At 43.8% G+C, this 14,497-nt stretch overlaps 1 protein-coding gene across 2 annotated transcripts in view; it reads left to right on the top strand.

Moving 5' to 3' along the window:
• LOC139543548 (suppressor APC domain-containing protein 2-like) overlaps positions 1-13,829 on the top strand; it is a 28,975-nt gene extending 15,146 nt beyond the window's left edge. Inside the window, exons 2-6 of one of the 2 annotated variants that reach the window (XM_071349735.1) lie at positions 5,734-5,864; positions 9,022-9,168; positions 9,839-9,943; positions 10,242-10,358; positions 10,634-13,829. In XM_071349735.1, coding sequence (XP_071205836.1) covers positions 5,734-5,864; positions 9,022-9,168; positions 9,839-9,943; positions 10,242-10,358; positions 10,634-10,762 — 629 coding nt within the window. In that variant the 3' untranslated portion in view covers positions 10,763-13,829. Of the gene's footprint in view, positions 1-5,733; positions 5,865-9,021; positions 9,169-9,838; positions 9,944-10,238; positions 10,359-10,633 lie in introns of both variants that reach the window. The other variant, XM_071349734.1, reaches the window with a different exon arrangement.
• The last annotated feature ends 668 nt before the right edge of the window (positions 13,830-14,497 follow it).

Below are 14,497 nucleotides of genomic sequence, written 5' to 3'. Positions count from 1 at the left end.
GCCCCGGACTGGGGACTGTCGCTGGAGGCTCCGGACTGGGGACCGTCGCTGGAGGCTCTGAACTGGGGAGACACACTGCAGGCCTGGTGCGTGGAGCAGGCACAGGACTCACCGGGCTGGAGAGACACACTGGAGGCCTGGTTCGTGGAGCAGGTACAACCCGTCCTGGCTGGATACCCACTTCAATCCAGCAAGTGCGGGGCACCAGCACAGGACGCACTGGCCTGTGAAAGCACACTGGAGGTCTGGAGCTTAGAGCTAGCACAAACCCTCCTGGCTGAATCACCACTTTAACCCGGGACGTTCGAGGCGCAGACACAGGACGCACTGGGCAGGATATCCCTGTCCGAGGAGGCGCACTGGAGACCAGGAGCGCTGAGCCGGCACCACCCTTCCTGGCTGGATACCCCTCTTTACGCGGCAGGTACGGAGAGCATGTACTGCACGCACCGGGCTGTGACTTTGCACTGAAGGCTTGCACTGAAGGCACGGTGCGTAAAACCGGAAAACATGGCACTGGAACCGTGACCAACTCCTCTCGCCCCGCTCGCCAACCCGTGTGCCTCCCCCAATTTGTTGGGGGGGGTTGCCTCTTGTGCTCCCGTCTCTGCCGTAACTGTTTCCATGGCAGGCTTTTGTCGCCTGCCATGATCTCCTCCCATGTCCACTATGTCCTAAACTCCCTTCTCTCCCGTGCCCAGGATCCCTTCTCCTCCTGGCCACGCTGCTTGGTCCTTTTGTGGTGGGTTCTTCTGTCATGTTCGTTGTATTGAGGAGACCAAGGCGCAGCGTGTTATGAATACATTCTTCTTTTAATGAAGGAAGAACACTGAACAAAGTAACAAAGTAACAAAGTAACAAAGTAACAAAGTAACAAAGTAACAAAGTAACAAAGTAACAAAAACGACCGTGAAGCTATACCAAACGAGTGCTGAAACATAGACAAGAACCCACGAAACCAAAAGGGAAAATGGCAACTTAAATAGGATCCCCAATCAGAGACAACGATAAACAGCTGCCTCTGATTGGGAACCAATTCAAGCCACCATAGACCTACAATATGCCTAGACTTACAAACACCCCTAGACTTACAAACACCCCTAGACATACAAAAACCCTAGACAATACAAAAACATGCATACCCACCCTCGTCACACCCTGACCTAACCAAAATAATACAGAAAACATAGATAACTAAGGTCAGGGCGTGACAGTACCGATTCCATGGCACATGGTTTATGAATTGACATGCAAAACGACGCCGGATTCAAAACGTAGAATTTTTCTATTTAAATTATTATACAAAATTCTTGCAACCAATAGAATGTTATATATATATGGGGGATACAATCTTCCCAGCTCTGCAGATTTTGCTGTGGCAGAGTCATTAGATCATTTATTTTGGTACTGTCCATATGTAGCTTGTTTTTGGTCACAGGTCCAGGAATGGCTGAAGAATTGCAACATTTACCTACAGCTAACGCTGCAGATAGCAATACTGGGTGATTTGAAAACTCATAGTCAATGGATCATTAAAATAATAATTATTTTAGCAAAAATGTTTATCTTTAATTTACAATCTGTAGAAACTATGAGAATAGAAAGGTTCAGTACTTTTGTGAAACATCACAGCACAGTTGAAAAATGTATGTAAAATAGAAATCCAATATTGATGGTGTTAAGAGATAGCTGGGAGGGGTTGAATGGAGCTGAAGGGTAGGACTATTAACAACAAGATAACAAATGTAAAACATACGGGGTCTGTAAATTGTATATAGGTTCAGAACTTTTGTGAAATAGCACAGTTACAAATATATGGCAAATAGAAATCAAACTGGATGGACATCAGAAATAGAGGACTAGGACTAAAAACAAACAAAATATAACTATTGTAAAATAGATTGTGTCTGTAGAATGTGTATAGTATGTATAAGCTGGAAGTAGAAGCCTAAGTGTTATTGTTTATTAGTTTACTCCAATTGGGGGAGGGGTGGTAGGGTTTGGGAAATAATAAAGGAAGGTATATTCAAAAACAAAAGTGAAATCGGAAGTTTACATACACCTTAGCCAAATACATGTAAACTCAGTTTTTCACAATTCCTGACATCTAATCCTAGCAAGAATTCCCTGTCTTAGGTCAGTTAGGATCACCACTTTATTTTAAGAATGTGAAATGTCAGAATAATAGTTGAGAGAATGATTTATTTCAGCTTTTATTTCTTTCATCACATTCCCAGTGGGTCAGAAGTTTACATGCACTCAATTAGTATTTGGTAGCGTAGCCTTTAAATTGTTTAACTTGGGTCAAATATTTCGGGTAGCCTTCCACAAGCTTCCTACAATAAGTTGGGTGAATTTTGGCCCATTCCTCCTGACAGAGCTGGTGTAACTGAGTCAGGTTTGTAGGCCTCCTTGCTCGCACACGTTTTTTCAGTTCTGCCCACAAATTTTCTATAGGATTGAGGTCAGGGCTTTGTGATGGCCACTTCAATACCTTGACTTTGTTGTCCTTAAGGCATTTTGCCACAACTTTGGAAGTATGCTTGGGGTCATTGTCCATTTGGAAGACCCATTTGTGACCAAGCTTTAACTTCCTGACTGATGTCTTCAGATGTTGCTTCAATATATCCACATAATTTTCCTACCTCCTGATGATGCTATCTATTTTGTGATGTTCACCAGTCCCTCCTGCAGCAAAGCACCCCCACAACATGATGCTGCCTCCCCATTTTCCCTCCAAACATAATGATGGTTATTATGGCCAAACAGTTCTATTTTTGTTTCATCAGACCAGAGGACATTTCTCCAAAAAGTACAATCTTTGTCCCCATGTGCAGTTGCAAACCGTAGTCTGGCTTTTTTATGGCGGTTTTGGAGCAGTGGCTTCTTCCTTGCTGAGCGGCCTTTCAGGTTATGTCGATATAGGACTCGTTTTACTGTGGATATAGATATTTTTGTACCCGTTTCCTCCAGCAGCTTCACAAGGTCCTTTGCTGTTGTTCTGGGATTGATCTGCGCTTTTTGCACCAAAGTACATTCATCTCTAGGAGACAGAACGTGTTTCCTACCTGAGCGGCATGACGGCTGCATGGTCCCATGGTGTTTATACTTGCGTACTATTGTTTGTACAGATGTATGCGGTACCTTCAGGCCCAGTGATGAACCAGACTTGTGGAGGTCTACAATTTATTTTCTGAGGTCTTGGCTGATTTATTTTGATTTTCCCATGATGTCAAACAAAGAGGCACTGAGTTTGAAGGTAGGCCTTGAAATACATCAACAGGTACTCCTCCAATTGACTCAAATTATGTCAATTAGCCTATCAGAAGCTTGAGCCATTAAATAATTTTCTGGAATTTTCCAAGCTGTTTAAAGGCACAGTCAACTTAGTGTATGTAAACTTCTGGCCCACTGGAATTGTGATACAGTGAGTAATAAGTGAAATAATCTGTCTGTAAACAATTGTAGGAAAAATTACTTGTGTCATGCACAAAGTAGATGTCCTAACTGACATGCCATAACTAAAGTTTGTTAACAAGAAATTTGTGGAGTGGTTGAAAAACGAGTTTTAATGACTCCAACCTAAGTGTATGTAAACTTCCGACTTCAACTGTATGTATATGTATGTACAGTAGGGAGAACAAGTATTTGATACACTGCCGATTTTGGAGGTTTTCCTACTTACAAAGCATGTAGAGGTCTGTAATTTTTATCATAGGTACACTTCAACTGTGAGAGACGGAATCTAAAACAAAAATCCAGAAAATCACATTGTATGATTTTTAAGTAATTAATTTGCATTTTATTGCTTGACATAAGTATTTGATACATCAGAAAAGCAGAACTTAATATTTGGTACAGAAACCTTTGTTTGCAATTACAGAGATCATACGTTTCCTGTAGTTCTTGACCAGGTTTGCACACACTGCAGCAGGGATTTTGGCCCACTCCTCCATACAGACCTTCTCCAAATCCTTCAGGTTTCGGGGCTGTCGCTGGGCAATACGGACTTTCAGCTCCCTCCAAAGATTTTCTATTGGGTTCAGGTCTGGAGACTGGCTAGGCCACTCCAGGACCTTGAGATGCTTCTTACGGAGCCACTCCTTAGTTGCCCTGGCTGTGTGTTTCGGGTCGTTGTCATGCTGGAAGACCCAGCCACGACCCATCTTCAATGCTCTTACTGAGGGAAGGAGGTTGTTGGCCAAGATCTCGCGATACATGGACCCATCCATCTTCACCTCAATACGGTGCAGTCGTCCTGTCCCCTTTGCAGAAAAGCATCCCCAAAGAATGATGTTTCCACCTCCATGCTTCATGGTTGGGACGGTGTTCTTGGGGTTGTACTCATCCTTCTTCCTCCAAACAGGGTGAGTGGAGTTTAGACCAAAAAGCTCTATTTTTGTCTCATCAGACCACATGACCTTCTCCCATTCCTCCTCTGGATCATCCAGATGGTCATTGGCAAACTTCAGACGGGCCTGGACGTGCACTGGCTTGAGCAGGGGGACCTTGCGTGCGCTGCAGGATTTTAATCCATGACGGCGTAGTGTGTTACTAATGGTTTTCTTTGAGACTGTGGTCCCAGCTCTCTTCAGGTCATTGACCAGGTCCTGCCGTGTAGTTCTGGGCTGATCCCTCACCTTCCTCATGATCATTGATGCCCCACGATTTGAGATCTTGCATGGAGCCCCAGACCGAGGGTAATTGACCGTCATCTTGAACATTTTCTAATAATTGCGCCAACAGTTGTTGCCTTCTCACCAAACTGCTTGCCTATTGTCCTGTAGCCCATCCCAGCCTTGTGCAGGTCTACAATTTTATCCCTGATGTCCTTACACAGCTCTCTGGTCTTGGCCATTGTGGAGAGGTTGGAGTCTGTTTGATTGAGTGTGTGGACAGGTGTCTTTTATACAGGTAACGAGTTCAAACAGGTGCAGTTAATACAGGTAATGAGTGGAGAACAGGAGGGCTTCTTAAAGAAAAACTAACAGGTCTGTGAGAGCCGGAATTCTTACTGGTTGGTAGGTGATCAAATACTTATGTCATGCAATAAAATGCAAATTAATTACTTAAAAATCATACAATGTGATTTCCTGGATTTTTGTTTTAGATTCCGTCTCTCACAGTTGAAGTGTACCTATGATAAAAATTACAGACCTCTACATGCTTTGTAAGTAGGAAAACCTGCAAAATCGGCAGTGTATCAAATACTTGTTCTCCCCACTGTATATATATGGGAGATTGGAAATGATGCAGACAATTACATTGATGGAAGCAACAATCTATCCGCAATATTAAAGCTCCCCCCCAAAAAGCTCCCCCCCCCCCCCAAAAAGACCAGAGTCACAAGCTTGATGTAGTCATTGTGTGCTATGAATATGAAACTAAATGTTTAACTTTTTACTACTTTAATACACATATAAATGCATTTGTCTCAATACTTTTTGTCCCCTAAAATGGGGGGATTATGTACAAAAAGTGTTGTAATGTCTAAACATTTCACCCAATATGGATGAAAATACCATCAAATTAAAGTGGACAGTCTGCACTTTAACCTCATAGTCATTGTATCCAAAGTGCTGGAGTACAGAGCCAAAACAACAACATTTTCACTGTCCCTATAGTTTTGGAGCTCACTGTACAATGTACTAACCAGACAGTTGATACCTGTGTTCCAGACAAGATCTGGAAGTCAGTTGGTGACCACCCCTTCCTGCCCTCTCTCTGGTCCAGGTATTGTGGAGGCTGGTTTGCCGAGGTCCCAGAGTGAATCAGCCACGGGATTCACTGCCTCCAGACGCCATGGGCGGAGCCGGGATGAGCAGAGACGCCACACCATCACCAATGGAGTGGGTTACGGAATGGTACGTACACACACACACACACACACACACACACACACACACACACACACACACACACACACACACACACACACACACACACACACACACACACACACACACACTGTTGCATATGCACAGATTTAAGAGAGGCAGTCAAACAACCATGTTCTCACCGCTAGTGATGTTCAGTGATGGTGCTCATGTTAGGGGTAATTTTATCTAGAGGGTGGAGCTGGGAACAGTTCCATGGATAAACAGGCCTTTCTGCTCTGTGCAGACTTCTACTGCTCTCTGGCACTTTGTTTCTGTTGGCCAACACCCACCATTCCACCCCTCTCCCTACTTCCCTCCCCTTTTTTTCTCAGTCCAACCCCTCTTCTACTGTTGCCCTCCCAATCTCCTGCCCCCCCCATGCCTCCTCTCTCTCTCTCTCTCTCTCTCTCTCTCTCTCTCTCTCTCTCTCTCTCTCTCTCTCTCTCTCTCTCTCTCTCTCTCTCTCTCTCTCTCTCTCTCTCTCTCTCTCTATCTCTATTCCTCTCTCTCTCTCTCTCTCTCTCTCTCTCTCTCTCTCTCTCTTTCTCTATCCCCCAGCCTCTCATTTCTCTGAGCCCTACTCTCTCTCTCCCTCTCTCTGTCTTTTTCTCTCTCCTTCCACTCTTTCTCTGTGTTGAGTTGTAGAGGGAGCTGCTCCCCCTCCCCCCTTCTCCCCCCTCTGATTGCCTGTCCACATGGTAATGAGCCGGGTCGGACCCAGGGGCCTGGAAGCAGGGGACTCGCTTGGTCCACCCGGCCCAGCCTGGACAGCCGTTTGGGCAGCCTACACCACTGTCTTCATCCCTCTCAGCAGCAGTCTGTACAGCAGCAAGGCGCTGCACTTTTTCCTTTGGGTGAGTGAGAACCATTACAGGAGAGAGGAAGAGAAGGAAGGATATTTAGACTGGAGGAAAGTCTTGTTTGGCCATTGAGGAGTTTCCATGTATATATGTCTACTACCCGCTCCAGATGTGTGTCAAGCTGTGTCAATATTTAACTATGGAGTTATGAGCAGAGTCAGAGAGAGATAACAAGTTGTCAACTAGCTGAATGTTTGACAGTTCTGTTGTGTGTCTGTGGTTAATGAGTTGTTGAAGCTAGTGAACAGTGCCAATAGACAGTGTTAGTGTGGGTTTGTATCAGGTTGTGTCTTGTTGATAACCTGTAAACCCCTAGTTGTCATGTTGTTGCTTTAGCCCTAGCAGTTGTATGTTAGTTTGTACTGTTTGGAGCTGCTGTGTAGACTAGCCGCATGCACATTATATAGAAATAAATCAAGCCTCAGTATTGAAAATAGGAGAAAGATTGTTCAGACAACGCTTCTACCTGTATTGGATTTTGGTGATATTGTTTATATGCATGTGGCAACCCCCGCAATCCGTTTTATCACAGGGGACAATTTTAGGACTCATCATTGTAGTCTGTATAAAAATGTGGGATGGACCTCTGTCTGTAAGAAGAGAGCTGCATACTTGTTAATTTATTTACAAAGCAATCTTCCAGAAACTCCCTTTATATGTAACTTCATTAATTAAGTTTAGAATCATAAGTTACCAAACCCATTCTCAGGAATGGATAACACTAGAGATCCTTTCAGTCTCCACAGATTTTTGTGGAACAATCTGCTGAGTTTTATTTTTTTAACCTTTATTTAAACAGGGAGTCACATTGAGATTAAACATATATTTTACAAGAGAGCCCTGTATACATTCCAATAAAAACATAATAATAAAACATACATATATATGTGAATGAAACAATATAATTCAGCACACAATTAAAATAAACATATTTAATAAAAGCAATCACATTCAACTACATAGAGGTCCCCAATCAATCATTTAACTGCCTGAGTGGCACCAGAACATATAACTGCAGGAAACTCTGGGGCGGCAGGTAGCCTAGTAGTTAGAGCGTTGGGTCAGTACCCAAAAGGTTGCTGGATTGAATCCCCGAACTGACAAGGTAAAAATCTGTCGTTCTGTCCTTGAATAAGGCAGTTAACCCACTCTTCCCTGGTAGGCCGTCATAGTAAATAAGAATTTGTTCAAAACTGACTTGCCTAGTTAAATATAGGTTAAATAAAAAATTCAAAATAAACATGATATTGTACTTTGTGATTTTAGATAAGACAACATCATCAGTGTCATGCCATTGTTGGTGTTGTATGCTTTGTCATTTTAATACTGGTGATGTTAGCCTTGTCAGCCAGCTGGGACATGTACCCCCTCTCCCCTCTCTAACTTTTCTATCATTCCCCTTGCACCTTCCCCCTCTCTCTACAGAGCTGCCCTGCCTGTGGCCCACCACACAAACACACAGCCTGACACTGGGTCACGCTTAATTCCAGCCACAAACCCCCCACCCCTCTCTGTCTTTCTCTGCTCTCTCTCTCTTTCATCTCTCTTTCTCCTCTCCTCTGTCCTCTGTTTGCAGGTCCCATTCAACCCAGCAGGGCCAGACCTGAAAGGGGAAATGTGTTTAGTATGCAGTGATGCCACAAGAGGTTTATCCTGGCTGGTTATAGTCCAGATCAGATAACAACAACAGTATCAGCACACTTTGACAATACTGGTTGGTTTATGTCATTGGAAAATAGGCCTTTGTACAGACATGGTTTTCCCAACAGTGATAGTGTATAGAGAGAATGGATGACACATCAGGTGGCTGAATGCCAAGAATGGGGCCTGTGCTGTGCTGTGGCACTGGAGGATAAGATGGTCAGCAGAACTCAATGCTGTCTGCCTGCCACTGGGACAGGACGGCCTGTTGGAGTGGCTACTGTTTACCCATTCTTAGGTCTATCCACGGTTGCTATGGCGCCGGGCTGATTGCTCCAATGAATATTGCTCTTCCTTTTGAGGTTGGGGTACAATTCTGGCACAATTGGCCCTGGGCCATTGTCTCAGGACAACATGTAGAGATGTAGCTTTTTGACCATCATAAATGTGACATGCAAGCTTAGCTAATACACAACATTTACCCTGAGATGATTGTAAATTAGGGACCCCTTTTTTGGGACTCAGTATGAGTATAAGCTTGAGGAGCAAGCAGCAAGCATACAGAGTCGCCAAATGACTTCAGGTTAGTGACCCAAATTGATGACCATAGTGAGATAGATGTTGACTCCCTCTTGCTCCAGCTGAAGCAGATGAAGGAGTTGGAACAGGAGAAGGACTCTCTGCTGGCTGGTCTGGACGTGGTGGAGCGGGCTAGAGAGTGGTACCAGACCCAGATCCACAATGTCACAGAGAGACAGAGACACGTGGGCCAGAGCAACCACTGCACGGTAAGGACTGTTCATTAGGCAGCAAACAGAAGAAAACAAACTGAAACAGGGAGTGACTACCTCCTGGACTTGTCCATTTTCATTTTAAAAATGAAAATGTCCCGAGGGCCTCCGAAGTGGCACAGCGGTCTAATGCACTACATCACAGTGCTAGAGGCGTCACTACAGACCCGGGTTCCATCCCAGGTTGTATCACAACCGGCCGTGATCGGGAGTCCCATAGGATGACGCACAATTGGCCCAGCGTTGTCCGGGTTAGGGGAGGGTTTAGCCGGGGGGGGCTTTACTTGGCTCATCGTGCTCTAGCGACTTCTTGTGGCGGGCCGGGCGCCTGCAGGCTGACCTCGGTCGTCAGTTGGACGGTGTTTCCTCTGACACATTGGTGTGGCTGGCTTCCGGGTTAAGCGTGCGGGTGTTATGAATTGTGGTTTAGCGGGTCAAGTTTCAGAGGATTCACGCCTCAACATTTGCCTCCTGAGCCCATTGGGGAGTTGCAGCGATGAGACAAGATCTAAATTGTGGGGGGAAAAGGGAGTAAAAAAAATATGAATATGTCCTAATGAACATGACCCAGGTCATGTACAGTATAATTCAGTACAATAGGTATGGATAATATATAAATGATCTGAAACTGTCTGATCTTACTGTTTCTCTTTCTCTCTCCCACCAGGATTTCTTCACAGAATCCCAGAATCAAAGTCGCATGGATGTTCTGCTTCCCAAGCTGCAGGAAGCCAACCGCTGCCTTAATGACCTCATTTCCTGCTCTGGAATGGTGAATATTGATGATTCACCTTGAAATAAGGCATATTACCTGACTGTGTGTAACTCAGCCTCCTCACTGCCCTATGAGGAATGGTTGTCTCATATAATTGTGCAATTTCTAAGTTCTAAGTTCAAGTTCCAGTAAGAGGAAAACTCTTACTGGAATCCTCTCAGTGGCAATTATATGTTGAAAGTTTGTTCTATGTTTTAGACAGAGAGTATAGTCAACCCTAAACACTGGAGTCTTTACTGAAACATGGTAAATAATGGTGAATAATTTATTTATTTCTCTCTCTCCCTCTTAGCAGTCTTTCCCATTCTCTGGCACCCAGCCCACAGCAATCTCCTCCAGCTCCCAGCCTCCTGCCCCTGCCCCACCACAAGCCATTCAGAGACTTAAGGACCAGAACCGCCTTCTCACCCAGGTAAACTGAAGATACTGTTAGATGTCAATTAAATGTACTGTATATACAGTATACTGTATATGTATCCGTCACCACTGTCCCTCTATGATCGTCTAACCTCTACCTGTCTCTTCTCTTCAACCTGCTGCATCGAAGCTCTGTATGTACACTCCTTAAATGCACAATAAAAGCTTGTTTAAACTCTCTTCTCCCTGGTCCATGTCTCCCCTCCTCATTTCCTCCTCCACCACTCCTCCTGTCTCCATCCCTCCATCCCTCTCTACGCCCTGGTGCAGGAGGTGACTGATAAGAGTGAGCGCATCACTCAGCTGGAGCAGGAGAAGTCTGCTCTGATCAAACAACTGTTTGAGGCTCGCGCCCGGAGCACGCATGACAGCAGCACCATGGACTCCACCTTCATCTGAATACAGACACCATAATACAACTGTAGTGGTCTCCAGCTCTATCTGCCCCCCCCCCCCACTCACAACAAGACAACTGTATCAGACTCAACTCACCACTCCTGGCATGATGAAAGCACCTTGAACTTTGACCCCCCACTTGACCACACCCTCTGGATCTCCCCAACCGACAACTCCACTTAAAATGGCCTGCACACTAATCTGGGCCGACCCCTCCTAGAGGAGAGGGACTCCCGAGTCCACCGTCCTCTGATACCTCACCCACTGGGCAGAAAGCCTGGAACACCATAGTCTAACCATTCCTAACTGGGACCTGCCCAGGATTCTACTCCCCCTCGAAATACTCCAAGGATCTATTGTGATCCACTAGGATCCTACCTTATTGGACCAGACTTTACGTTCACCCTCCCTCCCATCACAGTATAAGCTATGTGATTGGGCATCATGAACTAAATCCCAAACCCCTACATGGAGCTACTGGATCCCTGACAATCACCATGACAACAGCTCCTGTACAAATGCATTAGTTGGAGGGATTCCATTGGACACACACCACAAAAAGTATTTATTTTATGAAACATTTATTCCAGATACTTTGATCTCAGTCACACTTTGGTAGATATTTCTCCCCTTGTATTCCAATATATCCACTTGTGTATCTCAAACCTAATTGAAATGGTTGGTATGATGAGAAGCTGGGCTCTCTTGACCTGGCGGAGCTTACTGGTTTCTAGAGAGCTTTTCCCATCCCTGGGCGCCGAAGACATGGATGTCGATTAAGGCAGCCCCCCGCACCTTTCTGATTCAGAGGGGTTGTGTTAAATGTGGAAGACACATTTCAGTTGAATACATTGTTGGACAACTGACTAGGTATTCCCCTTTCCCTAAGGAGGACAACATGACTGTATAGTATCTCATTTACTGTTTGTCACTCTTTGTACCCTTAAGTGAGCCAAATACACATGATGTGAAGCACTAGTATATATAGTCTATTATAAACTGTGTGGTTTGAACCCTGAATGCTGATTGGCTGACAGCTGTGGTATATCAGACCGTATACCAAAGGTATGACAAAACATTTATTTGTACTGCTAATTACGTTGGTAACCAGTTTATAATAGCAATAAGACACCTCGGGGGTTGGTGGTATATGGCCAATATACCACGGCTAAGGGCTGTGTCCAGGCACTCCGCTTTGCGTCGTGCATAAGAACAGCCCTTAGCCATGGTATATTGGCCATATACCACACCCCCTCGGGCCTTATTGCTTAATTACCCATCATCTTAGGAGTAGAACAGAATAGCAGCTTGTAATTGTCGTTTTGTTTCCCTTAAAGGGAATGTATTGAGAGCACTAGGAAAGTGACACGTCCTACAAGCCAAGGAGACCTAGTAGAGGAGAGGGTAGGAGAGAAGTTTGCACGTAGAAGAGACTTGAAGATGAGAAGGATGGGTATTTATTGAATGTGTTTGAGCCCTGGTCCCTGGTGGCAGAGGGACCACTGGAACGGGACAGGGTTCAGAGAAGAGTAATGTTGGATTGGCTAGTGGGAAAAAACGACTCCTCCTTGGTTGATAGACTTCAAATGTAATGTAATGTGCTGTAATGATTCATGCGAGACTGGCTTTAAGTGCCACTTCCTCTCTGCCTTCCTACAGAGGTGTCTCAGAGCCTTTGTGTCAAAAATGAGTAATGCCATGTTAGTACAGGATGAACAGAATGTGCTTTGTGAGACCTGGTTCGCTGAGAGGTTAAAAACAAGCATACGTACTGCTGCTCTTTCAATGCTGTGCTCATAATGGTCCCACCAAACCAGAATCTAAACCAGTGGCCTCATAAACCACGTAGTCAACTGGGCCCATTCAATCTTAAATCCTCTTACATTTCTAATTGAGAATATGTTTTTTAGTGGCAGTAATTGCTATTTAGCGCAACTATGTAATGATTTTGCAATGCAACTCTTATTAGGTACTGTTGTGATGTCTGCATATAAATACTCTCTGCTGTGACAGACTGCCTAGCTGTCTCCTGTTTGATTGTATGTCTTTGGTCTTGTGATTATCTTGCTTCACATTGTATGTTAGTGAATGCCACGCTATCCTTTCCTCTTTCTATTTAACTATTTCCACTTAACAGTAAAATAAACTTGCCCATAAGGTGCCAGTAAGGTCCTATAATCATTTATCTTGTAGTGTTTCAGCTTCTGATCACTTTGGCTTCGCTCTTCTATTCCTTTGTATTACAGGGTCAATCCAGATGGCGGTCATCAGTGGTAGAGGGTTTTGAAGATTTGATATATTGCCTCTTGTTGCACAAAGTTTACTTGATTTAGAAAGCGGTCACCTCTATTCAGGGGGATTTTATAGGATGTCGACTGAAAAGCAGTTGGGTGCAGGTGTCTCCAAGTCATGTTTTACATGGCACAGTTGGGAGCTTAGACCTTTCATATTACTCCTCAATTAATATTCCAACCTCTTTTCTAGCACGGCAAACATTTCGAAAATGAAGTAAAATAGAAAGAATACTTACTTTGGTTAAACAAATGTATATATGGACAGCACACTGGGAAAAGATAACACATTTGTATTAATATTTGATTGAGTTGTCAGAAAACATGAATTCAATTTGAAATCAACCAAACCTTGTTGTTGATTTGTGGTTGGAACCTGGGTTAAATTTAGAAATCGGAAACATCTATCAAAGAGCCATGTCGATGCAATGTTTACATTATGGGAACAACGTAGTCTCAAACAATGTTTGCCAGTGCGGGGTGTCTATGGAAAATCTAGGATCTTACAACTGCTGGTACACAAATGTCTGGATGAGAAAGTATGTTAGTGAGGAAGAGAACAGGTATTCGATGAGATGTAATAGGGCTCATGTGTTTCTCCTGCGTGGTGGAGAGAATGAGGCCTGGTTGTGTAACGTTTGTCTAGAGAGAGACTGACTGATACATCCTCATCTGATACCCTTTGTTCCCCTTCTATTGTATAACTCCTTGTGTCTGTTGTTGCTTGTTAATAGCACCATTAAATAACCACACACGTATACACTAGCACTGAAAGATGATGACTGATTTTGTTTCCAATTTGTTCATTCTCATCAAATATATAAGTCACTAGTGCCAAGTTGATGGACAGGTTGAGATGAATAACCTTTGATTGTGTGTTATTGTAACAGGAGGGATGGACAGACACACAGTGTAACTAACCAGAAGATCTACCATGCTTAATGATCTGTCTATCAATAAGAATATCATTGAGAATATTAGGCACCACTTCCAGACTGCTAGAAGCTATATAGTCAACTTTCAGATAGAGATCTTTGTATCTTCTCTGTTGAGAGAAAATACATGTGGCTTCTCTGACAGATCAATGACACCCATTGTAGTTGAGTAGGGGGATCTTGCCTCACAGATAACCATCAGATTAGGAAATGCCCTACTACGTTCTCACTGTATGACATAATTCATCCAATATTAATTTTGTACCCTTGGATTTTATTAGGTCAGATCCAGTGGAGGAGATTTTAATAAGGAATATAATTCTGTTTGTCCTGGGCATACAATTCTCAGGAAAAACTTGATTGGAATTGGTGTAATGTCTTTCCAAAGTTTTAGAAATGATGAGACAGCGGGGTTTATTCATTAGAGACATGACTTTAAAATCTATTATATATGTAATAACTATAAGCAAATTAACAATGAACTTATGACATTCACATTTTTTATTACACTA

The sequence above is a fragment of the Salvelinus alpinus genome, chromosome 18, assembly GCF_045679555.1.
Source record: "Salvelinus alpinus chromosome 18, SLU_Salpinus.1, whole genome shotgun sequence".
Lineage (NCBI taxonomy): Eukaryota > Metazoa > Chordata > Actinopteri > Salmoniformes > Salmonidae > Salvelinus > Salvelinus alpinus.
Note: the sequence above shows the minus strand (reverse complement) of the source record. Positions and strands in the feature narration are given on the sequence as shown.